The 26,444-nt window shown below is 52.4% G+C and overlaps 10 protein-coding genes across 10 annotated transcripts; 6 read left to right on the forward strand and 4 right to left on the reverse strand.

Annotated features, from left to right (window-relative positions):
• The first annotated feature begins 9 nt into the window (after positions 1-9).
• On the forward strand, positions 10-2,878 carry EI97DRAFT_412841 (uncharacterized protein). The gene is made up of 3 exons (XM_033796772.1): positions 10-691; positions 741-922; positions 974-2,878. The coding sequence occupies exons 1-3, from the start codon at positions 136-138 to the stop codon at positions 2,639-2,641; spliced, it is 2,406 nt and encodes an 801-aa protein (XP_033657174.1). The 5' UTR covers positions 10-135; the 3' UTR covers positions 2,642-2,878.
• Positions 2,879-4,323: 1,445 nt separating this feature from the next.
• EI97DRAFT_182686 (uncharacterized protein) lies at positions 4,324-6,661 on the forward strand. Its single transcript, XM_033793521.1, has 4 exons — positions 4,324-4,767; positions 4,829-4,912; positions 4,963-5,125; positions 5,187-6,661. Exons 1-4 carry the CDS (start codon positions 4,547-4,549, stop codon positions 6,426-6,428), a joined length of 1,710 nt encoding a protein of 569 aa, XP_033657175.1. The 5' UTR covers positions 4,324-4,546; the 3' UTR covers positions 6,429-6,661.
• Positions 6,662-7,418: 757 nt separating this feature from the next.
• EI97DRAFT_430672 (uncharacterized protein) lies at positions 7,419-10,083 on the reverse strand. The gene is made up of 2 exons (XM_033797748.1): positions 8,205-10,083; positions 7,419-8,061 (listed from the first exon to the last, which is right to left on the reverse strand). Exons 1-2 carry the CDS (start codon positions 9,975-9,977, stop codon positions 7,774-7,776), a joined length of 2,061 nt encoding a protein of 686 aa, XP_033657176.1. The 5' UTR covers positions 9,978-10,083; the 3' UTR covers positions 7,419-7,773.
• Positions 10,084-10,902: 819 nt separating this feature from the next.
• On the forward strand, positions 10,903-11,418 carry EI97DRAFT_448330 (uncharacterized protein; the record flags this gene model as incomplete). The annotated part of the gene is made up of 2 exons (XM_033800154.1): positions 10,903-11,133; positions 11,266-11,418. 2 exons carry the CDS (start codon positions 10,903-10,905, stop codon positions 11,416-11,418), a joined length of 384 nt encoding a protein of 127 aa, XP_033657177.1.
• A 193-nt stretch (positions 11,419-11,611) lies between these two features.
• On the reverse strand, positions 11,612-14,721 carry EI97DRAFT_430675 (N-alpha-acetyltransferas-like protein 15). The gene is made up of 5 exons (XM_033797749.1): positions 14,395-14,721; positions 13,511-14,341; positions 12,338-13,462; positions 12,190-12,288; positions 11,612-12,139 (listed from the first exon to the last, which is right to left on the reverse strand). The coding sequence occupies exons 1-5, from the start codon at positions 14,486-14,488 to the stop codon at positions 11,784-11,786; spliced, it is 2,505 nt and encodes an 834-aa protein (XP_033657178.1). The 5' UTR covers positions 14,489-14,721; the 3' UTR covers positions 11,612-11,783.
• Positions 14,722-14,856: 135 nt separating this feature from the next.
• On the reverse strand, positions 14,857-16,735 carry EI97DRAFT_412856 (uncharacterized protein). Its single transcript, XM_033796773.1, has 4 exons — positions 16,554-16,735; positions 16,407-16,493; positions 15,842-16,335; positions 14,857-15,792 (listed from the first exon to the last, which is right to left on the reverse strand). The coding sequence occupies exons 1-4, from the start codon at positions 16,560-16,562 to the stop codon at positions 15,165-15,167; spliced, it is 1,218 nt and encodes a 405-aa protein (XP_033657179.1). The 5' UTR covers positions 16,563-16,735; the 3' UTR covers positions 14,857-15,164.
• Positions 16,736-19,495: 2,760 nt separating this feature from the next.
• On the forward strand, positions 19,496-20,712 carry EI97DRAFT_499053 (uncharacterized protein). Its single transcript, XM_033802582.1, has 3 exons — positions 19,496-19,634; positions 19,688-19,826; positions 19,875-20,712. The coding sequence occupies exons 1-3, from the start codon at positions 19,570-19,572 to the stop codon at positions 20,514-20,516; spliced, it is 846 nt and encodes a 281-aa protein (XP_033657180.1). The 5' UTR covers positions 19,496-19,569; the 3' UTR covers positions 20,517-20,712.
• A 1,184-nt stretch (positions 20,713-21,896) lies between these two features.
• EI97DRAFT_439959 (uncharacterized protein) lies at positions 21,897-22,649 on the forward strand (the record flags this gene model as incomplete). Its single annotated transcript, XM_033799592.1, has 1 exon — positions 21,897-22,649. The coding sequence occupies one exon, from the start codon at positions 21,897-21,899 to the stop codon at positions 22,647-22,649; it is 753 nt and encodes a 250-aa protein (XP_033657181.1).
• Positions 22,650-23,152: 503 nt separating this feature from the next.
• On the reverse strand, positions 23,153-24,490 carry EI97DRAFT_430678 (clathrin light chain). Its single transcript, XM_033797750.1, has 3 exons — positions 24,343-24,490; positions 24,032-24,282; positions 23,153-23,980 (listed from the first exon to the last, which is right to left on the reverse strand). The coding sequence occupies exons 1-3, from the start codon at positions 24,380-24,382 to the stop codon at positions 23,516-23,518; spliced, it is 756 nt and encodes a 251-aa protein (XP_033657182.1). The 5' UTR covers positions 24,383-24,490; the 3' UTR covers positions 23,153-23,515.
• A 140-nt stretch (positions 24,491-24,630) lies between these two features.
• On the forward strand, positions 24,631-26,366 carry EI97DRAFT_430679 (DUF618-domain-containing protein). The gene is made up of 3 exons (XM_033797751.1): positions 24,631-24,883; positions 25,009-25,100; positions 25,150-26,366. Exons 1-3 carry the CDS (start codon positions 24,783-24,785, stop codon positions 26,256-26,258), a joined length of 1,302 nt encoding a protein of 433 aa, XP_033657183.1. The 5' UTR covers positions 24,631-24,782; the 3' UTR covers positions 26,259-26,366.
• Positions 26,367-26,444: the final 78 nt, after the last annotated feature.

Genomic DNA, 26,444 nt, shown 5'->3' on the forward strand with positions numbered 1-26,444 from the left:
CCTGAGGCACTTTCACCTTCACATTCACCATCCCGAGGTCACCTTCACTTGTATAGAGCACGCTTGTTCTTCTTATTCAATGTCTCATTCTACTTCCTCCCACAACCACATATTAACGCGATATCATCTACAACCATGTCGAACAAGGAATTGGAGGAGAAAATAGCATATTATAAAGATCAGGAGCTACTCGATATTTCCGACGATGAGATTGGATTTCCGGACCCGCCAGTTGTCGCTGTCGAGCGCGCGCTTGCGGACTCTATGAAAATGCCTCCGCCTCCGTCGCTAGTCCACCAGAAGACCAGCTACAGCTTCCTAGGTCTCACACCGAAGGCTCAACAAGCAGAGTATGCCGCCTGGAGACAGCGCGCCGCCGCCCAAGACTCTACCCCCAACCTCACCCGCGCTGCTACAGCGCCTGAAGTGCAAGTCACTCGAAGTTTCCCATCTGTAAAACCCGGCGACAAGCGGCCGTTGGAGCAACAGACTGGTGACCGGAAGAAGCTCAAGCGCAATGCATCATCGTTGTCAGATTTGCGTACCATTACGGATCATCCGAGCGTGGAACCCTTTTACAAGCGATTCGGTGTGGTGCCTCGTGAGCTCAAGGGCGGGAAGAATGTCAAACCCGCCGAGAATATTCGGCTTGAGCCGGAGCACAAGCAGTTACTGAGGGGGAAGATTGTTTGTAAGTGCAGTATGACCAGACATGGCGACCTTGTGATTGATAAACGCAGATTTCTATCCCAACAACGATATCAGCAGCGCCCGTCGACAACGGATACATAAAGTCATTCAGCTTGGAGCTGCTTGGGTGACGACTTGGAGAGAAGATATAACCCATATTATAGTGGACGAATCAAGTACTCCTTATACTTACAGTCAGGTTTTAAGGAATATCAACAAGGCTGGACTGCCGGTGAGTTCTTTGAGACGTGTGGCACTGACCAGCAAGCTAATAATGGCACAGCGCAAAGTGGTTCTAGTCAAGTTTGAGCCATATATACCACAATGCATCCAGTTTGGTACCCTTCTGGACCCCACAGCGAGTCGATTCCAAGTTGCGGGGGCGCCCAAACCCATTCCACCGAAACAATCAGTTACCGTGCCTGAGCCGCTAGTGCCGAGTGGTCCGTCGGAGCCGATCGTGTCAGACTCGTCACAAATCTCGCTGAAGATCAAAAAGTCTCGGCGGGAACTAGCAGCCCAGAGCTCACAGAGGACTGAGTCGGTAACTGTGGAGGATAGCTTCCCTCCTCCACTACCCCCGTCCTCGGATGGGCCTGCAAGCGCGGCGGTTGAACGCGTGGAAGACAGCTTTGTGTCGTCTGCTGCAGTGCCAATGTCGCCTCATGACACACCGGATCATACGGACGCCCTCAATAAGGCTATAGACCAGATTAAGGCTGTCGCGCACCTGCCACTGGATGAAGAGGACGAGTCTGAGACTGCGCTCTCCCGCACCTCATCGATCGATGAGCAGGTCCTAGCTTCAGATACCGAAGATGAAGGCCGTCAACCGCTCCCAAAGAAAGCGAAGAAGTTTACAGAGGCTGTGAGGAGCGATGGGGCCAAGCGCAAGGGGTTCAACCAGCTTGCCTTCCAGTGCATGGATCCGAGAGCTACAAATGCTAAAACTCGCGCGAATCCGAATGCCCGAACCGTCCAGATTCTGGAAGAGATGTGCAAGTATTACGATCAAATGGGAGACAACTGGCGGACTCTGGCATATCGCCGGGCGATGGGAGTGCTGCGCAAGCAACCTGTCAAGATCTGTACGAAGGAGCAAGCGGAGGCACTTCCCTTCATTGGCACTCGGCTTGCTGAGAAGATTGAAGAAATTGTTCTCACCGACCGGCTACGGAAGCTAGACAGTACGCGTGAAGACCCGACCGACCAAATTCTACGACTCTTCATGGGTATATATGGAGTAGGACTCAGTCAGGCACATAGATGGATACAAGCTGGGCATCGGACTCTGGATGATCTGAAATCGAAGGTCAAGTTGACGGAGAATCAGAAGGTGGGCATTGAGCATTACGAGGATTTTGCTCAGCGCATTCCCCGCGCGGAGGTCGAAGCGCATGGTGCATATGTCCGCAACGCTCTTCAAAAGCTGGATCCCGGTTTCGAAGTCATAATCGGCGGATCCTACAGGCGTGGCGCTAAAGATTCGGGAGATATTGACCTTATCATCACCAAGCGAGGCGCCCCGCTGTGCGTTCTCCAGACGATTATCTTCGACAGACTGATACCCAAACTCACTGGCGCTGGATTCCTCAAGGCTAGCCTTGCCACCTCACACCGATACGGTGGAGAAAGCACGAAGTGGCATGGTGCGTCCTGCTTGCCCTCGTCGACCGTCTGGCGACGGTTGGATATGTTGCTTGTGCCCGAAGAGGAGATGGGTGCTGCCCTCATTTATTTTACTGGAAACGACATCTTCAATCGAAGTATCCGTCTTTTGGCTAGCAAAAAGGGAATGCGTCTCAACCAAAGGGGCTTGTATAAGGATTTGGCTCGAGGCAGGAACAGGGAGAAGCTGACGGAGGGCACGTTGGTGGAAGGGAGGAGCGAGAAGAGGATCTTTGAGATCTTGGGCGTGCCCTGGAGGCCGCCGACGGAAAGGATATGTTGATCTTGGATATCGACAGTTTGGGTGTTTCTGGGGATTGGCATTATTCAAGACAAGGATAATAGAGGTCGGAACCGTGTAGGGATGTCTTACAGCCTCGTAGTTGCAAATGCTCTTGGCCTTGGATAGGTCGAAAAGGTTCCCTGAGAGCTCAAACAATTACTGTCTGAGGCCTCACACAGCCCGTCTGACGTGTCTCTGGTAGGAGAATGCAAATAGCGGTGAATGCGCCTCATGGATAAACGCATTTCTGAGATGTTGATGGCTATAGTAGATGTGATATGAGGGTGACAGAAAGTGTGGAGTTTGAAATTATGCCGAGTGTGTCGTTTGTGTTTTCTTGTGTTGTCGGCGATGGGGAGACCTAGGTGATGTTCAGCTGGTGCAATGATTACCTATTTGGGAAACATGTTAAAGCGCAGGGTGAACAAAGTATACATCTCTGGGATAATAAGTGTCACAGCAAGCGAATTTGTGTAGAAACCACGACATGAGGGCGATATAGCGTCAATTATACGATCTCCACTGTGTCAAAATCCACAGTTTGTGTTCCTGTGGAGGAGGTTCTGGCACAGTACGCTAGAACGCATGAATGTCACTGAAACCAAAAGCTGGACCCTAGCGCCATCGTAGCGATATCGTGGAGGGTCGTTCGTATATGTACAACATGTTTGCAGCTCCGGGCCTGAAAAGGAGAAGCGATTGACGCAGCATGTCAAATCTTGCTGTAAGTGGTGTTCACTCCTCGACTGCGGACGTCGCGTGTGAGAACTATACAGGAAGGCTTGTTAAGGAACTCTTGCTCTATGTTGCTTCCCATATGATGGTTCCAAGAGATTCGGACAATTCAGAGCAGCTAATGACGGGCCACTCCGCGCTCCCGCCCGTCTATTAAACCTTGTTGTTATTACTTCGAGGTACCCGTTCTTCACAAGACAGACGACCATTCATTCACACACGAACTGATCACACTCATCTCACCTGACAGCAACAACCGAGCCGAACAGTCCTATTATCATGGATTGGCACGCTGGTGTTGAACTGATGCTTGATAACAATCTTGTGTTTGACTTGGGAAGTACAATATGCTCAAACATGCCCCGTACAGTCAGAGTAGCTTTGCCACAGACGCAAGGCCGTGTGCATTGCGACAGTCTAAAACTGCCGTGGTCATCGGTGGTACAGCTGCCACACAGTATCGAGGGCATCGTATACATGCAGCTAAGCGCGCTGGATATTGCAAATGTTGGTAACAATAGCCTGCTGTGTCAGCGTGCGGTGCTCGCACACCATCATCCCTCACAGCGCCTGTTGTGTTCCCTTGTGCGTCGACTGCTGCGACGGCTCTCCAAACCCAACTAATTGCGACGCGTCCCACAACCTGCCGAAACGACGTTCTCATCTTTCTCATGAGCCGCACAGCCCAACGTGCTGAAACACGCAAAAGCAACAAGACTGGCATGGCGATGGGACTGATGCCGCCCTAGGCCAGATCGGGACCTGCCAAGCCAATTTCCTCTCCTCGGCAGGCACCGGCCAATCATGACTCGCGGGCTGCTCCTGCTGTGTTGCTCCCTCGCTTCGCTCTCCCTTGCACTCCTCTCACTCCCTCTTCGCAAGCTTCCAGCTCACCCTCACCACCCTCAGGCTCCCCCCGTCGCTCTTTCACCCTCCGCTTCCCTTCTGGGCCCTCATCGTCAAGCATCAACTCGCAGGGCTTCCCTTTTGGCTGCGCCGTACTACCTTGTAATTGTACTTCTGGAGCCTGTTCCCCTCAGAGAAGCTTGCCACGGATGGGGTTGTAAAACTTCGCGTCCCTCCTCCCGGTGACCATCGCCTCCTCCACCAGACCCGTGGACAAGTCCGGACTGCGTATTCCTATTTTCGGATCTCCACCAGCTATCGTCAATGTACTCCATGGAATCTTCATTAGCACCCCCTCGCGCAAGAAGGAATCGTCGTCGCCAGTCCCCATCTCGCTTCGCGAACCCTTCGCTCGCACTACCTGTCGTCGCCCTCCTCGCCGCCTCGCTGCTCCCTTCGACCATGGCGCAGCAGTGCATCCCTCTAAAAGGATCCACGCTGTGCCCGGCTTTTAGCGATGCCTCCGTCAGTACGAGCGCGCCTTTGTACGTTACCCTCCTGGAACCCCTTCGTTTCTCCACTGGGATATTGACCAAAGCTGAACAGTCCCTTCCTAGCCTTCGTGTCAGATGTGCAGTCATTTGACAGAGGTTTACGAGAATACATCAGTACCGGCTACGCGAGAAGACAGTATGTGCGCCAATCGCGTTTCGCTACTGCCCCCGCTGACGGTTACACAGATACCAGGAACGCATGGGCTGCTCCAACGTCAAGCTTAGCAATACCACCGAACTCTACGCTCGTTACACCACGTCGGTTCTTTGCAATCTCATAGTTCAGGCCTCCGTGGGGCCCTGCAATCTGACTCCGGAAGTTTCCAGGGCTCTGTGTGCGCCCGATTGTGTAAGTGCCTCAGGCTTGCATGTCGCGAGACCCGCCTGCATGAATGCTGATCGAAGCAAAGGGCGACTACGCAATCAGTGAACAGCAAATTACCTCCAGCCCGGAACTTTGTGGTACTCCTGGAACGAATGCCCTCGACATCATCAGAGCCGACTATCAGGATTGCTCAACCCCTTCACGTGCCCTAACAGGAACCTGCGTCGCGGCATCGAGCAATGAGCCGGAAGAGTGCGGTTACCAGTCTAACCTCCCGGCTCTGTGTGCCTTCTGCGGCCAGAGTTCTGCCAATTCAACGGACTCTTGCTGCGTCAATGCCAAGGTGGAGGAGCGTTGTAAAGGTGTTCGCCTTCCCTGGACTTCGTCAATGCCGCCCCTCTCGCTACCGACTGGAACTGTTGATCCCACAGCGACTGCTACCCCTGGCGCCGGAGCTGGAGGTCGCGGCCTATCTGGAGGCGCCATTGCCGGTATAGTTGTGGGCTCCGTGGTGGGCGCGCTTCTGATTCTTGCGGGTGTGATCTTCTTCTGCATCAGTTTGAAGCGCCGCCGGGGACATGGCGTTAGTTCATTGAACATGCCCTCTCCAACACGGAAAGGGCCGCAGATGGGTTATCGTGATGTCTCTGCACCGCCCGAAGTCCTACCTGGAGCTCGTGTGGCTCGTATGTCGGCCCTCGAAGGATCAGAGTCTTCGGAAGGTCACCCTTCTCCTGGTATGCTTGGAGCTTATCATCGCGGACGCGAAGATCAATACGCCTCTCCAGCGTCACGCGGCGCCGGCCTGCCGAGACGTGACGGTTCGCTCTCGGGCAGTTCTATTCTCGGCGGAAGTGAGGAACATTCGTCGCCGCGGACAAACACTAACAGCGATCGGAACTTCTCTAGCCCTGAAGGTGTGGCATCTGGCCAGTCCGAGCAGCTCCAGTTTTTCAAGGACTACTATTCTCAAGACGACATACATCCGAATGATGCCGTTGCTGTTCTGTGGGCTTACCAGCCCCGCGCGAATGACGAGTTCCAACTTGAGCGTGGCGATATGCTCAAAGTGGTCGGCATTTGGGACGATGGCTGGGCCACAGGAGTAAAACTCACAGAGACCGCTGAGCAATGGGAAGCCCGCAAGCAAGTGCAGCGCGACTCTGGCGTGAGCGGCCAGACCTTGCAGGCACAAACCGAGAGCGACAATGAGATCAAAGCTTTCCCCTTGGTATGTGTCTGCCTGCCGCAGCACTGGCGCAAGACAATCGAAGGGGACAGCACTACCGAGGCCGCACAAGGCAGTGAGCCACCCCCAAGTCCTTAGGACATGACAACGGAAGCCATCAAGGCATTGAGGCCGAGCAGCTCATCCTCTTGCCCGCTTTCAGCCTGGGACAAGCGGTCTTTCGGTCCTCCTCCAGCGGGCTGGTGGCTGAGGCTGCGAAGCCCACCTTCTCTGCCCGGCGACATCAGCCCGCTCACCCATATTGCCGAATCTCACGCGACACGACGACTACCGCTATGCTATGTACACTTGTTTCGAAGACGGATTGCCGTTGATTTGACGCATTTTTGATACCCTTTTTGTTTCTTTCTCCCATTTTTGGATACGAGCGTAATCCAATAATACCTGTCCATCTCAGGGCAGTCTGTTTGTTCAAGCCCCACGGACTCGATCTATTCTTGATAACTCTTGGATATTTCACTCCTCATCGCCGCAACGCATTCAATTTTTCGCTGCATAACCACAATCATTCTCCTCAGGAACAAACCTGACGCAGTTCTCAATGTCACATACACATTACTCTTCCCTTACCAGGCTCGAGCCATAGCCGTATCCATATCTTCAGATGGCATTTTACTTGCGTTCTTATACCCATCGAGCGATACAGGCTGTTAGCTTCGCTCGATTTTTCTTTTTCTTGTCGCTCATTTTTGTCGTAACTTGACATATTTCGACTCTAATGTTTCCTTGGGAAGGGGGAGGGTACTTTGGTCTTTCCAGAGTGCTTTCTTCCTCGGCTGCTAATGCCTTGTACATATTGGAATTGACAGGAAAAGGGGGTTTTCGTATATTGTTGAGATTGGTGGATATTGTGTTGAGGAGCCACGGTGGAGGTGGTCAAGCTGGACATTGCAGGGGACAAGAGTATTGTATGCTGCGCGTTGGGGCTGAGTGTTGTTGTGTGTAGTTTTGGTGTGTAGTGGTGGTGAACGGGCGAGAGGGATATAGGATTGGATAGATGACATTTTGAATTTGTTGGAATGTAGAAGAAGGAAGTTCACAATGCACAAAGGCTCTTGATTTCATAAGGTTGCTTCGTGATCTGTCATTATTACGTATATTCCTTTTTTTCTGAACTGTCGCCGGCTGTGTCCATAGGGACATGGTACCTACGACGCTATGTAGCTGCCACGAAGCGGACTCCCAAGGTTCTCCGCCTTCATTCTATATGTTCCTTGCGTTTTCTGGGCAGAAAAGTCTGGTCTGTTCTGTGATACCACCTCTGCCGTCAGGGAGATATTACCACTCTCCTCGATATTCGCCTCTGTGTTTTGCCACTGTGATCGCCTCCCTCGCTGGATTCTCTCAACGCAGAAAATAGGTGTGGTGGCCGCTGAATAGGATATGCCGTCCACACCGGTCCTCCTCCCCACCATCCATCCATCTACACCTCCTCCCCGTCCACCTCCTCCTTCCCTTCAACCCTCGCACTCCTACTCCTCTTCCTAGGACCCAGCGACACACTCCGCGCGCTCCGCCCAACGGGGTTCTTTGCCAACCACTCGCTTTCCTCACGCTTGACCTGCTCCTTGTACCGCTCGAGCGCCTCGCTCTTCTCGTCGAGCAACTCGGGGCAATGGCCCGTCTTGCGCAGATGCCGCTTGAGGTTCTCCCAGCGACAATCGGGCCGGAAGACGCAGCCGGGGTGTGGGCAGCGGTAGGGACGGAGGCCCTGTAGAGTAAGTACCGTTAGTCAACCTGCATTTTATTTTGCCAGAGAATACCCAAGAAAGATTGGGGCTAGAAAAGAGAGGCCTATCCACAAGGAGGAATGAACCAAAAAAAGGAAAAGGAAAAGGAAAAAGAAAAACACACCTGATGGATCCTCTCATGCTTACTCAAATTACTACTATCCGCGCACACGAACCCACACCCCTCGTACCGACACCGGTACCTCTTGCGCCCGGAATGCATGGCCTCGACGTGCGTGACCCACTGCGTCTGCGTCGTGGTGCGGAACCCGCAATCCGGGCACACGTAGGGCCGATCCCCCGTGTGCGTCCGCTCGTGGTTCTGCCGCGCCTGGTTCGTCGCGAAGCTCTTGTCGCAGAACTTGCATGCGTGCGGCCGGTAGCCGTCGTGCACGAGGAGGTGCCGCGTCAGTTTGCTGCGCTGCTTGAAGTCCTTGGGCGGGGTTGAGCCGTTGGAGCAGCGCGACCAGCGGCAGATGCAGTCGGGCGAGGGGTCGACGTGGGCGGTTTTCAGGTGTTGGTGGAGGGCTTTGGGGGTAGGGAAGGTTTGGAGGCAGAGGATGCCCGGGGCGGTTTCCCATTCGCACGTGTGAGATGATGGCGTGGTGGTGCTGGGGTCGGTTGGAGAGTGGTCGGTGTCGAAGGTGAATTGAGAGTCTTCGGTCTTAAGGCGAAGTGGAGGCGTGCTGGTGGAAGCGGATGGGAGAGGTGAGGTCCCACTGCTGTTGTTCGGGTTCGGCTCTTCCTCTACAAGGGATACTTTGGCGACGGAGGCGAGGAAGTCGAGTCCGTGGTTGGGTTGGATGGCGTCCACGAAGGGACTCTGGCAGGGAGTCTGCGTCCAGCCGATTTGCATGGGGTCGCCGCTGATAGTGTGACATGGATCCAGGAGGGGAGTAGAAGCAGCATTCGAAAAGACGTCCCAATCCGAGAAGGCACTCATTGGTGTATAAGCCGTCGGCGAGGTCCGTCCCATTGGCACACATCCATTCGGTTGGCTCATCTTCATATTCTGCTCCTTCGACAGAGCCCACAGCGAAAAGCCATCAAGGGCCGCGGAGGAGGCAAAGCTACTGGGATCCGAAAAGGACGAATACTGGGCATGAAGCGTGCTCCCAAGCGATCCCAGACTCCCATTCGTCGATAACGGTGTCATCTGGCTTGGTGGAGGCATGCCATTGCTTCGTTCCGGCAGAAGATGATGTGTTGAATTACATTGGTACCCATCGAATGCCGGCAATCTGGGATGAGCAAACTCTTCGCCATTGAAATGACATGGAGCATCATTGAAACAGTAGATGGTCCCGTCCGGACCCGGTGCGGAATGAGCAAAGTGGCATCCATTCTCCAGATCTCCGACTGTGCATGGCGGAGCCTCGCAGCGCGAGCAAAAACACGGCTGGTCCGGGCAAATGCCTTTGGAGCACTCGGGATCAGAGCACTTATCAGCGCATTCCGGGACCGGACACTCCTGGACTTGGTCGCAGTGCGGGTCGTAGCAGACGTCGGCGGGCGAGCACTCCCCAGAATCGCAAGGCATACATTCGCGACAGGAGGCGTCGTAGTCAAGGGTCATCGAGTCGCCGTCGCACAGTGCGCCTGGATTTGCCGGACAGGCTATGGCTCTCCGTTTGGTCGGGCGTACGTCTTCACAAGACGGCTCCGGGCAGCACAGGGAACGGGTGCAACATATCTCGCGTGGGTCAATGTGTTCAGCTCGGTAATCTCGATGATCTCCGACGGCTGTGCATCGCTCGCTATTCTCGGCTACGACACTGGCCGTCCGCTTTGTGCCAGTGGATTCGGTGAGGAGGAGCGGACCGGACATGGGATCTTGGTCGCTCCAGAGCTGGAAGAAGCCTTCGTCGAAGTCGTAGACTGCGTCGACTTTAAGCATGGTTCAAGTTTGTATCCGTGAGGGTGAAGGAGTGCGGGGAAGACTCGTACATACACGTCCTGTGGGTGTGCAAAGGTTTGTGGTAGGTCTGGCCATCAGGGTACTCTTGGGAAGGACGTTTGTGCCTGACGCAATGCCACCCCACGTGAGAGTGGGACTGGTTAATGACCGGTAGAAACGAAGAAAGAAGCAATCAGAGATACAGACAGCGGGATATGTACGCCCACGCAACAGCGAAAAGTGAGCTTTTTCGCAGAGCCATCAAGTTATTTGAGGTTTTGAGTGGAGTTGGAGCGGGAGCCGGGTTGGCCGCTAGGCTGAGAATGGTGCTTGCCTATTGGCTGTGGCTTCGGCGCCAATCCGCTCAAGGACAGCTCATAGGAGCTCAAAAATTGCAGGGCAAACAGCTTCGACTTTTACACAGAATGGCTCGCGTTCAAAAGTGATATTCTGGGTTCACTAGGGATTGCAAAAGAGACTCTGTATATTTCCCACCCAACCACTCCAACGATATGACAATGGACAGGGTGCAATCCCCAAGAACTGGAGGGGTAGCAAACTTGGAATTACTGGACCCTTTCCACGTGCATTCTCTGCCAGAAACCAGAATACAGGTAAACCCTTCAATATCAGTTGTCGAACTCCATCCTACATAACAATAACAAACATCTCACATATAGTATACACACGAACAATTTCCCCAATGCCAAGACCTCTAAACCTTGGCGCCAACGCCACCCGATCGCATTCCGCCGACGCGAGGTCGACGTCGGCTACACTTGCCCACTCACATGCACCACCTTCATCCGCCATCCATCTCCAGTCCCCGGGCCTCAACTCTCCCCCAACCACCCCATACCCCCTCCCTCCCTCCCATTCACCCACGCGCGTCGCGCCCCTATAAACGTACCACATACCCGCTCCCATGGGCAACCTCTGCGGCAAACCCTCGTCCTCAAAAGACAACAACTTCGCGGGCCCCGGCCGCGTCCTCGGCTCCGCCCCCGCACAACCATCCAAAGCCTCCGTCCCCGTCACAGCGAGGAAAGTCGGCGGTCCACCGAGGACACTAGGAGGAGAAGGAGGAACGCCGCAATCAGGAGGACAAGCAAGAGGCGACTCTGATCCGAGAAGCGCGGCTGCGGCCGCTGCAGAGGTGCGTTGAGACCTTGCTGGTGTTGGTGGCTCCCCAGAATGGGATGCGGGAGATTGTCGCGGAGCATGTGAAAGGTTGCGGGGGGAAATGAGTATACACGCTCCAAGCTAACGACACGGCGACTGCTGGCAGGCCCGCGCAAAGAAAACACCAACAGGCGACCTGGCGCGCAAGCTCGATGCGCAGAAACGGCAGACACATGCGCAGACGCTGCAGTCTGCTGCGGCGGAGAACCTCGCGCATAGACAAGCCGACGAGGCGTTTGCGGCGCGGAACCATAATTGAGCGCGCCATAGGGGGTTGGGCGATAGAGAGGGTTGGGTATAGAGCACGGGATTGATTCATGAGTTCACGAATGCCCGGGGTGGTGTTCTGGCTTGCATAGAATGGCGTTCTGGGTGATATCTTTATCATGGGAACTGAGAGGTTTACCTACACCTCCACCGTAATACGTCACCCATACGTTGACATATAGAGTCCACCACTCTCGTACATATATTTGATAATTTTTTGTCTATCTGACCTCCTCGCCACGCCCAAGGACCATGCTCCCTATGCCCATGCATGCACCGACCACTTTTCCCATGAGATAACTCAATCGTAGAAGACAACCTGACCACTAACAAGCGAAGTATCTATCAGAAATGCGTCTACTGGAGGAAGACGGTAGCCTGAGGCCACTTTTGAGATGCAGCACTGCGGTACTCGTTCCTAGCTGTCGCATCGCTCTTCCACTCGTCCAGGTACTCCAATCCATTTGCGGCCTGCTCCATCGTTATCGAGGCGGACTCTAGGAGCTTCTTCAAGTCGGCTTCGCACTCTCCCTTGGTGCGGTTATCGAGGAGATACTGGACGTTGAGCGCAGATTGCTGATGCGCCGGGCTGTCTGCATGCTTTTGTCGCCACTCCGAGTTGTAGGCCTTAAGGTCGGCGTCCGCAGGCACAATGTCAAAGGTCTCCTCGATGGCTTTGGCAACCGTATCCGGTAAATCCTTGGTTTCATTCACTGCTGCATATTAGCTTCCGAGTGCAGAGAACCAGCACATGCAAACTTACTGGCTTGACGGAAGCGAATGGCTTGTTCATGGAGCTTAGGATTCTCAGGATCAATGGCCCGCGCTGCGTTGAGACACTTTAGTGCGAGTAGATACTTCTCTGTCAAGCTCGTCAGCAATGGTACTGTTACTATAGGCGGCTTACGCACTTCTCCTGAAGTGCACCTCAAACCCTATGTTCTGTGCATCGATGTTCTTGGGGCTGAACTCCAAAAGTGGCGTAAGGAACCTCAGGGCGGCTTCTAGCGGCTCTTTGGTCTCGAGCAATTTGAGACCATTAGGATCAGTGTCCTCCTTCTTTGTCTCGCCGTCGTCTTTGGGCGGATTGGCCTTTTTGGCCTTCTTCTCCGCCTCTTGCTTGGCGAGCTTCTCCAATTCCTTCTTTGCCTTCTTCTGGGCTTTCTTGCGCTCGGTTGCATCCTGCTGGCTCGCGGCCGCCTCGGTGCCGTTGGAGAGGCCTTGGTTGTCTGCTAGTTGCAGATAAATGTTGATGGCGGACAAGGCAGCCCTAGTGAAGAAAGGGTGCTCGCGTAGATGATCCTCCCATCTAATCATGTCGATGTATGCCCGGATCTGTCCTTTCCGTAGGGAGAAAGCGTGGAAGTCAAACTGGTCCTCCTGCCATATATCGAAGATGTCTGCAACCGCTGTGAATCGCTTGAGCGCAAGACCAAGGTTCCGTTGCCGCAGGTACGCCTCGCCATCTTCCGTCAAGTACCAGAGACATTGCATATCATGCAAATCGCCAAGCGGCCCTCCAGTGGCCTCATTTCGGGTGAACTTGCTCATCGTGTTCAGGGCCACATCATTCTCGTTATTGCGTAATTGATATTTGGCGCATTTCGTGTTGATGTAGCGGTCTTTGAGGTCGAGTTCTCGTGCGTGATTGATTGTCTCGGCGGCCTTCGTGATGTTTCCGTAGTGCTTGAAGATGCGCGCTTTGGTCTGATTGTAGTCCACTGATTTCGGATTCCGCTCAATCAGTTTGTCAATGTATTCCATCGCTTTTTGCAGGTCTCGGCTGAGATGATAGTTGTAGTGTTGTGCAAGGAAGTAGAGGACGGACTCTTCGAAGCGATCGGAGGTGCCATTGGTCTCGCCGTTCGCAGATCCGTTCATGCTCGTCCCAGAAGCATAACCCAGCACCAACTCCTCGATGACTGCCTTTTTCGCCGGATCCGCATAGAGTGCTTTGATGTTGTTGAAAGTAGAAGGAACCCCCTTCTTAAACATTTGCTGAAGATACCGATCAGTTGCTTGCCGGAAGTCATCACCTGAGCCCTTGTTAGTATAACCTCGAAGTACCAAGCGATCTCACCGACCGGTCAGGAAATCCAAGGGTATCCGCCTGGCAGCGTCTACCCGTTGGCTTTTCGCTGCGTAAGAATTATAGAGCTCCATCAGCTGGGAATGCGCGGACGGGTCGGACCTGTCCAAACCAAGAGCCTTCTCTAATCCCTCATAGTACGCCCTTCGCTCGTTATTTCTATCCAGCAGAGTCCTGTACGCTTTTTCGGCGTCCTCTTTCCTTCCAAGCTCTAACAAGAGCTCAGCCCTCATTTCCAACGCGCTTGCGCGGTCCAGTGTGTCCTTCAAAATCCGTTCCAATTCCTTCAAGGCTCGCTCCTTGTCCCCGGACTCAGCTATTATTGAGATTTTATATAGCCCCGCCTCGGAGTGCTCGATGTCCGATTTCGACGGCTTCTGCTTCAGAGTCTCCTCGTAGGTTGTAAGGATCTTCTCGGCGGCCTGGTAGTTGTTCAACAGGTGGTGGGCTATAGCGACACCAGTCCAATTCTGTCGTAACGCGGGACGCTGAGAGAGCATCTTTGTCCTGCTATCCAGGTACCCTTTATAGTCGCGCATCTGTATCTGAAGGAGAGCGAGGTCGCGGAGGATGTTTGCTTGTTCCGGTTCAAGTCTGAGGGCAAATTTGTACGCCTTGATAGCCTCTTCGTAATTCTTAACGGAGCGATATAGCAACCCGTAGACATGCCAGGTTATGTGCGATTTCATGTTGTTCTTGAGTGCTTCCTTGCAAAGAGTGAAAGCCTCATCACCCTTCCCGGTGGAGTTCAGGATGAGGGCTTTCATGGCCTGCGTGTCCCCATGGTTGGGATGTGCTCGAAGAATTTGATCCGCAGCTTTCAGACCTGTAAACAAGTATGTCAGCTGCTGCAATGAGTACTCCAGCATGCACGCTTGCCCTTCTTATAATGCTTGTCCTCATAGCATTTGACAACCTGACGAAAGAGGGAGTTCTCCTTGGAGCTGAGAGGTTGCATCGGATCCGAGGGCATTGCGCCAGTTTTGACGTGCTCTGGGTGTGGGAGATTGTGTGAGGCGCCTCGGCCGCGGGGACACTGGAGCTCGAATCTACTAGGCGACTCCTGTCGAACGGTCGAGAAAGGCGCGGTGGAAATCTTCTAATCGAGGTCGACGGAGCACCAAGCAGCAGGAAGCATACTAGTTTCGGTGACGGAGGTGGTGAATGCTGCGTGTAGTGTGGTTGTTTTATTAGCATGCTTTTGCGGGGCCGCACTGGGAGCTGTCAAATTCGGGGTCGGGTGTCTGTAAGTCCGAACTCGGCTTAGTGGGATTTCGTCCTACTCGGCACGTGGGTGGCCATCCATACTTCATGTACGATGATAATCTACTCAAGGTTATTGGGTATTAACGGCATTTATTTTATCCAGATCTCTCATTCTTATAAATTCTTTTCCATCCTACCCGTGAACGTACCTTGTGGATAGCCCCTCGTAGAACATTTTGAATTCAGTTCGCGGGGCACAGACACTTCAGTTCATATTCCATCTTCCCCATTACTTATAGTCACACAATTTTTAACAGCAGTGAGACAGAACCGTCCTATAAAAGCATATGCATGCAGAATTCCCTTTGCATAGGGCCCATCCAAAGGCGGGACAAGAGACGTGGCGGATATCGTATCAACGGGAGAGGAGATGCCCTCCAAGGTTATGCACCTCTGAGGCGTCCGGATCTCCGCCTACCGGGTACTTCTGATTCTTTCAGACCTTCTCCAGGACTTCCCCCCATGGCTTTAGCGCCGATGCCTGCTGATTTGGGCTTTTTACGATCCGCGGTATCCTCATTTCCCTCGTTCTTGATATCCGCCTCCTCTACCTTCCTTCGTGCCCGCTTAGTGGTAGCTGGAGGCGCAGTCTTCGCGTCGTCGTCTGTAACAACCCGTTCGTCCTCCTTGTCCACTTTTCCCTTACGCTTCCTTCCACGCTTGGGTTGAACGCCATCTTCGGACTCTTCTACACCGTTCGTATCTTCGGAGACGTCTCCAGCCACGGCCCCGGTTTTCTTTTGCACACTAGGAACGATGGCTGACATCCTACCGCCTACTTTGAGAAAGGTGATCTTTGCACCGTTTGGCAGCTTGCCTCCATTCTTCTTGCCCTTATCCCAGCGGTGTTTCATCAGCCAGTCCTCTGGGAATGCATCCGAGTCTCCAAGTGTTTCGACGGCGGTCTTACAGACGTACAGCATGGAGTCATGTAGCTGCTTGATCTGTTCGTCACTGAAAGTGTTGCTATATTGCTCAGGATGGAGCCGTGCATGATATAATATTTCGTCCCTAAAACCTAGTCAGCATTAAGCAACTAATATCAATGTCTGCAACATACCCGACCCAATTGCCGATACCCGAGATGTTTGCTTGGTCAAGTAAGAGGGCTTTAATTGGCACCTTCTTGCTGCGGAGTTTCTTTTTTAACCACTCCACCGTCAGGATATCCTCATCAATAACAGGATCTGGACCGTTCTCCTTCAGAGGTGTTGTTTTTCGCATGTCCTCCGCCTTCACGTCTACTAAACGTATTCTTCCTAGCCTCCTCGGATCGACAAACGCAACTTCACAGCTATCGTCTTTGAGCTGCAATATGAACTTCCAAAACTTTGGTGGCCATTCATTGTCCTCCTCCTTTGTGGGTCTGTAGTATGCCGTATGGTCATTGGAGAACTTCATCCAACCGGTCATGCCGAAGTGCATCAATGGATGAGGGGGACTGTCCATCTCGAGCCAGAAGTATTTCCCTTGCTGTTTGGCGTCAAGGATCTTCTTTCCGGTCATGGCCTTTTGGAAAGCAGATGCTGAAGTGCCGACCTTGCCATATATTATCTGGATAATCGTTCAGCGGGACACTTTACAGAGATAGTGACCACTCGTTTGGTGAATATTGCGGTCCTCACCTCATCTTCTTGGGTCTTGACTGCCTTGACGACTTTTCCAACGGCATGTTTCTTCAGGTAATGTACAATACGCGCGACTTCCGCTATCTATAGAACATTAGTCTGAATTATGTGCATAATCGTGACAATGCCGAGTTCGGTACGCACCTCAGGCATCGCGTTCAAAGGCGTCTCCCTGCTGCGTGACGAGGTGACGAAACAAACAAGCTATCCACAAGTCCAGTTTTGAATATGTAATCACGCGGCGACCCGCTATGAAATTCTTTGACTGTCTGATGTCGAGTGAGTCGATCTAACATCAGCTGAAGGAAGAAAGGGGTCCGACTGTGATGGGATGACGTTGGGACTGCCAAGAGTTGGAGTCGCGAAACGCCCAGTCACGTGTAATACGACGCATCTGGATCTCACCTCTCATTGGATACATTTGCAACCAACATTTTTCCACAACCAAAACTCTACGTTGGTCCTGAAGAGGTGCGGTAAGTTCAGGTTTTAGTGTGGGCATGCCGCCGAAATGGACAATCAGCTGTTGCCGATGTAAGGACACACAATTTCGCCGTTCAAAGCCGCCGTGGTTATGGGCGTGAAATAAGGCTTTGCGAATCCCTCGTCAGAGCTGGATAATGATGGAACGTTTTAGTTAACTAGGTTTAAATGTTAGGGTACCACCCACGAAGAGCAGCGAGTACCCCGAAGTTTTTGACAGTTGTTTGTTCAATCTACAATCTAAAACATGCTTTTCAGGCGAGCTCTTATACCGTTTGTTTGGTTGGGCGCGAGTCCAAAGACCTTAGAGGACATCACGGCAAGCCTCATTCCGTGGCTTCAACACCTAGGCAACGTTAAACCCGTGCGATTATAGGTCAGGATACTAGATTGCGGTGAAGTCCCCATATCATCTCTTAACAACGCTCTTGCAATGCCAACTCGATGAAGCAGACTGTATAAAGAGCTGTGGAGTGAACTGGCACCAACTAGGTCTCAACACTTCCGCTACATTGTACCTTCATAAGCAGAAGCTTTCAACATTGGGTGGCGACCGCTCCATTGCGCTGCCGCCCTGACGTGCCTTAAAACATATATACGGCCGGCTTAAGGGTTATTGCTGTTGTGCATTTCGACGCGCGAGGTACCTATGTACTTGCACCCATCGCAGTGTCCCTCTGTCTGGATTGACCCTATGAACCCTTCGCTCCGATCTTGCTTCCATCATGGAAGCATGTTCTAGGTTTCCGGCACTGAGCGCTTGATCGTCAACGGCTCCTCCGTTCATGCCGGACTTGCTACCCGATTTTCAGGCGACAGTGCCGATGATCTTTTAGAGAACTCGTAGCAAGACTGGGTGGGGACCGCCCACCCATGGCATCGACGAAATCGGCGTCAGGGGTTAATCATAAGCGCAAGTATAAATACTGCGTTGTCTTGGGAGGCATTTTGTTATTTACCTCAGCGTAGACATTGGCATACTTCCTCTTGGTCTGACTACTGGGACAGGCACACCTGCACCTGGTTGCTGGACCACTCGTGAGCTTCTTCGCATTCTTAGGGACATTGAAGGCTTGATGTGGTGAACACTGGCCTCGTGAAGCTCAGCCAGGCTTATGGTTGGCGCATGCGAAATTATCGATTTAGCTGCTGCGAGATTTCTCACGGAGTCATCATAAATATGGTACGGAAACCCGTCATTAAACAGGGACAGACACTACAGAGTGAGAGAACATAAAGTGAAGGATGAATTTTGATCCTGGATGCAGTGATTATGACAATGAGGCACGTGTCCTCATTGAATTTTCTCATTGTGATTGAAGCTATCACGGTCATAACTTCAAGGATATTGGGAACCTTCCCATTGCCCCGGCGTTGTCATCCCACAGCTTAACTCGTCCTCATTTTCGTCTTCATCTCATACCGGCGCTCTACAAATCCATCCTTGATCCGACAACCTTTCCTCCTTAGCCACCTCTTAATCCGGTTTCCAAGCGGGAGTTTCATGACGTGCTTGGGGAACACTACATAATCATGCACCTTGAGGCAACGAGGACAACGTTGTCCACATACGCGGTCAGGGGCAGAAAATACTGAAGAGGGTCGTGGAGTGCGAACATAAGGGTACGTTGCATGATTCAGGAGTTGCGGACTTTGTGTTACTAATCTTGCCTTCCTTACTTGGCCGCGAGCCGCTGTGGGGCGTAGATAGGTGCCCAAATGTGGACCAACGGGTGGCTGTGTAGAGGGAAGCGGACCGCCCCGTTGATGCCGCTGGCCGTTTTCCTCATCTGGGTTTTGGCTCAGCCGAGGAGTAGCTGGCAAGATGCGAATGGTTGGGATAGTTGTTGTTCTCCATTTTATTGTTAGAAAGCGTGTAGACGGGAAGGCGACCTGCTATTCTAATGTCTATAGCTGATACTCCACCTAAGGCCCGTGAACCAAGCAGGGTTGTTCGTAGCTAGTACGCGAAGGTGACTTGAAGGACGTCGCCTCCAAAATCTGCGGTTGTGAGGTTGTGAGCCATGGTGCTTACTGGTCTGTTTGCCCCTTTGACCAATAAATACAAAGTAGTGAAACCCTGGGAAGCGTCTTGTGAATGGAGACGAGCTAGGTGCGCCAAGCTTATAAGATTTCTTACTCAAGAGGCTACAAAGTCTTTTTAACCATGGGCTGCGTCCTAAGTTGCGTCCAATTGAAATATAATTGTAAGTGAGGACTTGACATAAGGGGGTGGATCATTAGTACTTCACCTCTGCAATTCAAACTCACCGGTGTGCTATTTTATACTTACAGCAGGTCTCTGAACTCTTTAGTATCCCTTCTACTGCTATAATAGGTCGCAAAGGATACAAATACGACATATGCCCCGAGGACATTGGCTTTGTGCATGACGTTGTTGTCAAAGACGCGTACTTCCCTTATACAGAAAAGGAAAAGTGATAAAATTTATAGCATGTGAGGGGAACAACACGCGTCAGCATTACTGTACTGGGGCCTGCGATCTGGAAGCCTTGTGAGCGGCCCGATTCTATGTATGACGTCTGGTAGAAACGCAATATATAAAACCCACTGCCCTACCCCTCAACCTTCATCTGAAATCACCTACACCAGAAGTGATTGTTGGGTGGGCGGCTTCCTAGCACTTTGGTGTGGCAAGACTTGCGGTACTTTTCGCATGGAGGCCCCGAGCAAACGACCGAAAATGGATGGATCGAGTAAAAAGACACCCTGCTTTGCAGAGTACGTATCTGCCACAGGAACTCAGATGCGCGTAACCTTTAACATGCTCCTAGTTATTTCAACTCTAGCCGCTTCTCTGACGTCAAAATCCGTTTTGGCGATGTTCCCCACAAGCAAATGTTTCCCGGTCATGCAGTCATCCTGTGTGTGCAATCTGAATGGTTCGAAAAGGCATTAAACGGCGGCTTTAAGGTAACAATCCATCTGCTTATTAAAAACCAGTTTTCTTAAAGATGACAGGAGAGCGAGACTAGGGTTATTGACGTTAAAGGCGATGATCCTCTGGCCTTTAATAACATGCTCAAATTCATCTATGGAATACGCATCCCAGAGTTGACCTCCACCTTCACATTGGGGAGTTTGATGTCCTCTGTCAGACTTTGGGGCGTCGCCGACAAGTATGATGTTCCCGCTCTTCGCAAAGAGGTCGAGAAATGGTGGTCCGAGTCCTTGCCGATATACATTCACGATCTCTATCGCAGAGCGAACCAAGGAGATGACCCTCCCCTGCAAAAGAAATTATTCACCAAAGTCGTACTAGGGATTTTCGACTCGGTCAGTGAGGGTGCTGAGCATATGAAGGACCCTCTGCTTCAAGTGTTATTCCGGACCTGCTTGCAAAGAGACACCTTCTTCAGCAAATCCATTGACTCCCAGGTTCCCACCAACGGGATATCACTACTCCAGGACGCTGTGAGAAAGAGCGCGGAGTTCTCGCAGTGTCTCCTCTTATACATCCACGATGCTAGAAATGGAGCACAGCCTATAGTGAATTCTGGGGGGAATGCTACCAGCGGCGGCCAAAGTCTTACGATTGCTGGGTCGCCGGATGAGTGGGAACCATTTGGGCCATTCCGGTCAATGTTTCCCCCCAATCTGTAGGGCGTCCTCATCTTCCCGTCAATCCCAGGGGATGTGATTCCTTTCCGTATTTACTAGACCAGAAAGGAAAGGGGGAGATGTAGTTCCTTTAACCCATAGGGCATACTTCTCATCTGAACGCAGTTTCTCATAGTTGAGCTTGAACAAAGTATACTATACTTTTTGTATCACCAAACAATTCACGGCAGTAGCTGACCGTGTTTGCATTCCTGCTTCTTACTCTTATTTGAAGGCGCTTCGTAGAGGACTTGCCCCGTAGGTATCGACTCCGTTCTCTACTGCCAAGAACTCGCTCAAACAAACCATGTTGTTAAGAGAACTCTAGTAAATGCATTTCCTACGACGGCTACCCTAGGGTACTTCGCGCCATACCTTAGGGTACAAACAGCAAGGGAAGTGGTGCGCGAACAGTCAATACCTGGGCATCTTTTCTATTATTTCAAATCTTAAAATATTCGATGAGGAAAAGAAGCATGTACCGAGATACAATGCGCTGTATGGATGCCTGCCGTGTTCGATAGCTGAAGAAAGGTCTATGACTGATTCCTTGTTCGACATTGTGGTCATAAGGAATGAAAGATTCACCACGTTGTTTTCGCTATGTTCCATTTCCAACATGTTCGAAAGATGCTGTTACCTGTGGAATGAAGAGCAGGGTTTATCAAAGGCAGAGTATCCGTCCTGCCAATATAAGCAACGGATTGACCGCTTCACGTCCGTCAGTCCTACCTGGACTGTGGCCAACAGCTTTAGAATGGCCTGTTGTAGCCTGCGGATAATGATTGCTACGTCTAAGCGCCGCCCTTCAGTCCGAAAAGGCAAAGCCCATAGCAATTTTATACGCGTAAAGGCCGTGGTCACATTCATACGCATGATTCCTCCGCCCCGAAAACAACGACACACTACTCGTCCGATCCAAATGATCGTGAGCTCAACCTGGAAGAACGCGGAGTTTCAGTACACGACAAGAAAGTTGAGCACAGCTGCAGATGTCTCCGACCCGTCGACAAACTGTTCTAAATCGCCACTTAGATATCACCGCAGCCATGCTTTCGGTCAAGCCTCCCTGCCGGGCCAATTCAACTCTCTTGACCCTGACTGTTTAACTGAGGAGTAACTCTATCAGCAAACTTCGAAGTTGGCCCGTTTCCCTGCTTTGATGTGAAAATATTTTTGCATCCTTCACACGCTAATTGTCCATGACCGTCTCGTTCCGTTTCATACCTTCACTTTCACCGCCTGCCAAGGCCCCGGGGTGGACAATTTGGGGGCACGCGAGAGGAGCTGCGGGAGTCATTCGGAACAGCTGCCCTACATAAAGTTCCCTGCCGCCATTTCGAGCGCTCTCTTCACTCGCATCCTCTCCTACAACGCAACGCCATGCCGCGTCGTTCTAAAAGCCGCGCATCTGCTCCATCGCCTCAAGCAAACGCCCAACCCGAGTATGACGGAGGAGACACATCACAACCCTTCAATGAAGACGCTCTCTCCGGCGTTATATGTACTATCTTGTACGGCCTGGCGGGAGTGTACCTGTACGAAGGCAATGCTGCCTCATTGTATCGGAAATCTCGATGGTTCCGAGAGATCATCACATACAACCTCGTCCCCAACTCCACGGCAATAACAATCACACTCGACGACAACGATGACCGGGCGGTGTACGATATGCTCCGCTTCATACACGAGCAGCCGCTCGAGGAGCTCCATGCTGAAGGTCGAAGCGGCCTAAACACCGTCATATCTGCAGTCAACCTGTTCAAGCTCGCAGACAGGTACGGCATTGCAGGACTGGAAGACGTGGCAGCGAAGGAGCGTTTCCCAGAAGCCTTGCTTCTATATCTCGCGCCCAGCGATATCACGGTGTGGAATCCGCGCAAGGACGAAGTGAAGCAGGAACTGCTCTATATCATCAAAATGGTGTATGCTATGGCGAGCACTGTAGCCGAGCGCACTGAGCATCCTTTGTGGGCGGCCCTGTGGGAGGCGGCTATTCGTCAAGATCTGGATATTGGATCGAAGCCCTCCGGAACTGTTACTGAAGTATCGCTGAACGCGGTACTGGCTGAGTTCATGGCGGGGGATCATCTTGCGAGGTCTATCATGCCGTACCTCCACATTGGCCACTCTTGACATGTTGGAGCCGTACGTACTCCTGCTTGTTTGTCTCTGGATCACATATACCTCATTTGGCGGGTTTTCTGTGAGCTTGAGTGACAAACTGGGGCAAAAGCCTGTCTGAACGGCAACAATCGGGTTCGTCAGCGCGGGTAGAGGAGGGCTTGATCGTAAACTGGATATAGCCTCCCAATGCATAAATAACGAAGAATCCTAAATGTACAGCATTTCTTTCATAAGAGCGGATAACACCAAGGGGGCTTTGTAGTTTATCTCCTGGTGCTGGTCGTGTCCAAACTTACCGTGGTCGTCTCCCGAATTGGCGAATGTGGCTGACAACCTAGATCTGAGGCTTTCGCAAGTTGCAACCCTCATACCGAGTTCGGCGTTTTCAGTCGACTATTGCTCTCTGGAGGCTTTCTGGAGTCTGGACCCACACCCGTCTTGGGGAATAGGCCAATAGTATGGTCCGCTGACATGGCAAACGGGTTCGCTGATTCTTTAAACGTGAATATGGACGTGTACCGACCCATCAAAAGAGAGCTTCAATCTCCATTCACCCATGCTTGAGTCCGGAATGCGCCTTGGGAAAGGTCCATATATATTACACACCTTCATTGTAGCTATGCTGGCCAGGGGGGACGGCCTGCAGTAAACATCCCCCTGAGCCTACCCAGTAACCCAATTCTAAAACACCTTCATACGCCATCGTCCAAGCTCCGAAACGAATCTCATCCAACGAACAGAAACGGGATGAGAACATCAAGCATTGCTGCTCGTTTCCACCTTCCGAAAATCAAGGTCCGGGATTCCCCGGCAGCTTTCCGCGTCACGGCCATAGACGGTAGATCAGCTTGTCCACGTTCGAGGATCAGGTTTCCTCAGTACCCTGCTGCCCCGGGCGCTTTCTCGTCCTTGCGCAGGCTGAGCAGCAGCTCACGGAAACGTTGCTTCTGACTGCCTGACGCGCCGCCTTTAACTCCCTTGCCGCTCAAGTCCACCAGCTTCGCAATTCTCTCCCAGCTGGTTCCTCCAGCAGTTGTGTCGTCACGGTTCGCAAGAAACTCTTCTGCCTCTTTCCGCGTCTTCGCGATCTCCTTCTCCTTCTTGTTGTTGTAGTTCTCGTAGAAGTCGTCAATGTTTTCCCGTGCCTCTTGGATGGTCCTCTCCTTCTTCTCGGCAGACACTTGATCGCGGTGCTGGATCTGGAGGTCTCGACGCTCGCGCCACTCACGGATAACCTCTGGCTCTGGGGATTCTGGTCGTGCAGGAGCGAAGGAGGGTTGGGGCTGGCCGGGGAGATATGGTAGAGTGGAACCTGTGATTGTGCCGCCGGGTGCCATGTGCTATGATGTGGCTTAATAAGAGAATACCATGGTATATTCGGTGCAGCTCACCTCGTTGGTTGTGTCGATAGCCGGGAAGGAGCTTTCGAAGCCATGCATCTCTTCTCCACCTACATGGGCCTGGAATTGGCCTCCACCCAGCAAGTCGTCATCACCGTCCTCGACCGTCGCGATCTTGTCGTTCGGGGAAGCAAACTGGTCTGCATCGTCGCCGAGCAGCGCCCTTTCTCTTGACAGGAAGTCTTCATCTGTAGCACCGCCTACCAAATCAAAGTTGGCCTCGCCGCGCGCCTCAGTCTGGCCTGTTGCATGGTCAATTGCAAGCTCCGGTTGTTGGGCGTTGAATAGCAGATTGGGCTTACCAGCGTCGATCTCGTCCAGCGAAGGGAATCTGTCAGCCATTTTGAGAATGTTGCAATGAGGTTGAAGGAGTTAGAGAGATTTTGGAAGAAATTATGCAGCGATGCGCGTTTGCCTGCTCAAGATTGCGATGTACAGCCCAAGATCATGCCGACAGATGTTCGGTCCCTGCTCCCCAGGAGCAAGCCGCCAAGGCGCTAGCTTCAATGCTGCGGATGAAAGTAAGGCCGGCTTCCGGTTGAAACCGGACTACACCTCAAGCTCCTCCGCTCAAACTACGACGGGTGCTCCATAGTCAGAACCACACATCCCCAATTTAGTCACAGCTCCGAGAGACGGGGTATTTTGCAACTTGATACTCTGTAGCATTGCTCTGGATTAGCCCATCGACACCAGCAGCAACCAAGTGTCTTTCTCAGCTTCGCTCTGAAGATTCGTAGCTATGTCGGGCTATACAGATGACGCCATCAATGCGAAGCTCGCATCCCTTAACGAGACAACGGAATCAATCGTTTCCGTTTCTCAGTGGATATTGTTCTATAGGTAAATGACCCTGTGTCGTAATATCTGGACATGCGATTCCCAAGTCGGAGTGAAGCTGCATCTCGGCGCTCCAGGCCTCGAGCTTCGTAGCCTTCATTTCTCCAGCTAACTCATGCATACAATAGGAAAAATGCCGAACGTACAGCACAAGTTTGGACGCAGAAAATCAACACATGCCATTCGAGCAAGAAGCTCCCCCTCATCTATGTTGCCAACGGTATGTCATCCTCCTCTCCATTGAACACGATTCGCTAATAATTCGACAGAGGTAGTTCAACAATCCAGGATCAAGAAGAAAGAAGAGTTCATCAGAGCTTTCGAACCACTCATCGCCGAAGCCACCGTCACCGCCTTCAAGACCGCTACCCCTTCCAGCGCACAAGAGAAGATCCGCCGCGTGGTCGATGTCTGGCGCGACCGCCAAATCTTCAGGCCCGACATTCTGCAACAAATAGATGCCGGTATGGCGTCGCGTGCGCCCAGCCGTAAGCAGGCGCTTGGTGGATCGTTGTATGCGAATGCTTCGGTACCGCCCGAGCTGGCGTCTGTTGCTCCACTCGCAACGACCCTGCAGAAAGCAGACAGCTCGACGAAACCCGCTGTCGACGAAGCGAACCGTGACTATGAGAAGCTCACGAACCCGAACAACGCGATTCCCACCCCGCCTGTCCATGCTGCTGGACTCGCTACCCTCGTCAAGAAGCTAGCTACTGCGGAAGGGGCAGTCGCTGAAAGTATCAAAGCCCGTCAAGCGCTCATATCCGGACTCGAGAAGCTCCTCGACACCAACAAGGCGAAACTGAGCGCAGAGGAAGCGCAGGTCGCCGAGCTCCGCGCAAGAAAATCGGCCATCGAAGGCCGCAAGCGGGAAGTCGAAGAGGCGATCCTGAAGGGCCTCAGTGTCGAGGACCAGCACGCCATATCGGCTGCTCCCCTCTCTGTCTCGGGGGGGTTTGGCACGAATGCCGAGTCTTCCCTTCAGCGTCCCAATATCGAGGCTCTGACCCCTCCACCAGTCGAGTCTTTTACTCCCGTTGGATCCCCTCAGCCTTTCGTCCCCAACGATGTTCTGCCCGAACCAGCCGCTGAGCCAATAGAACCAATCGCTGTCCCTGCCCCACCGGGGACAACAGCGACCTCAACGGCTCCTGTCACGGGAATTGGGTCTCCAAAGCCGCCGCAGGATGTTGACCTCTCCGCCAAGATCACCCAAGCAACGCCCGCCGGGGATGGGATGAACGGCGCTGTGGAATATCACGATCGGTCTGCGAAGAAGAGGAAGCTTAGCCGGAGCCTGGGTGAGGATGAGATGGCGGCATTTGAGGGGGATAACGAGATTCAGGGCCTGGATGAGCGCATGGGCAGTCTTATTTGAGTTGTTGCGGCGGATCTTTATACTTCGAAATTTCATTATAGGGCCAGGCCGTTGTGGTTGATGCACCTTCGAGCCCACATTTAGCTGTGCCAGTTGGGTTAACATTGGATGAATATTCATCGCGGTATCACTTTTGGCAGTGGGTGCGGTTGGAGATTTATAGCCGGCACGAAGGGAGAGATCGTT

The sequence above is a fragment of the Westerdykella ornata genome, assembly GCF_010094085.1.
Source record: "Westerdykella ornata strain CBS 379.55 unplaced genomic scaffold EI97scaffold_3, whole genome shotgun sequence".
NCBI lineage: Eukaryota > Fungi > Ascomycota > Dothideomycetes > Pleosporales > Sporormiaceae > Westerdykella > Westerdykella ornata.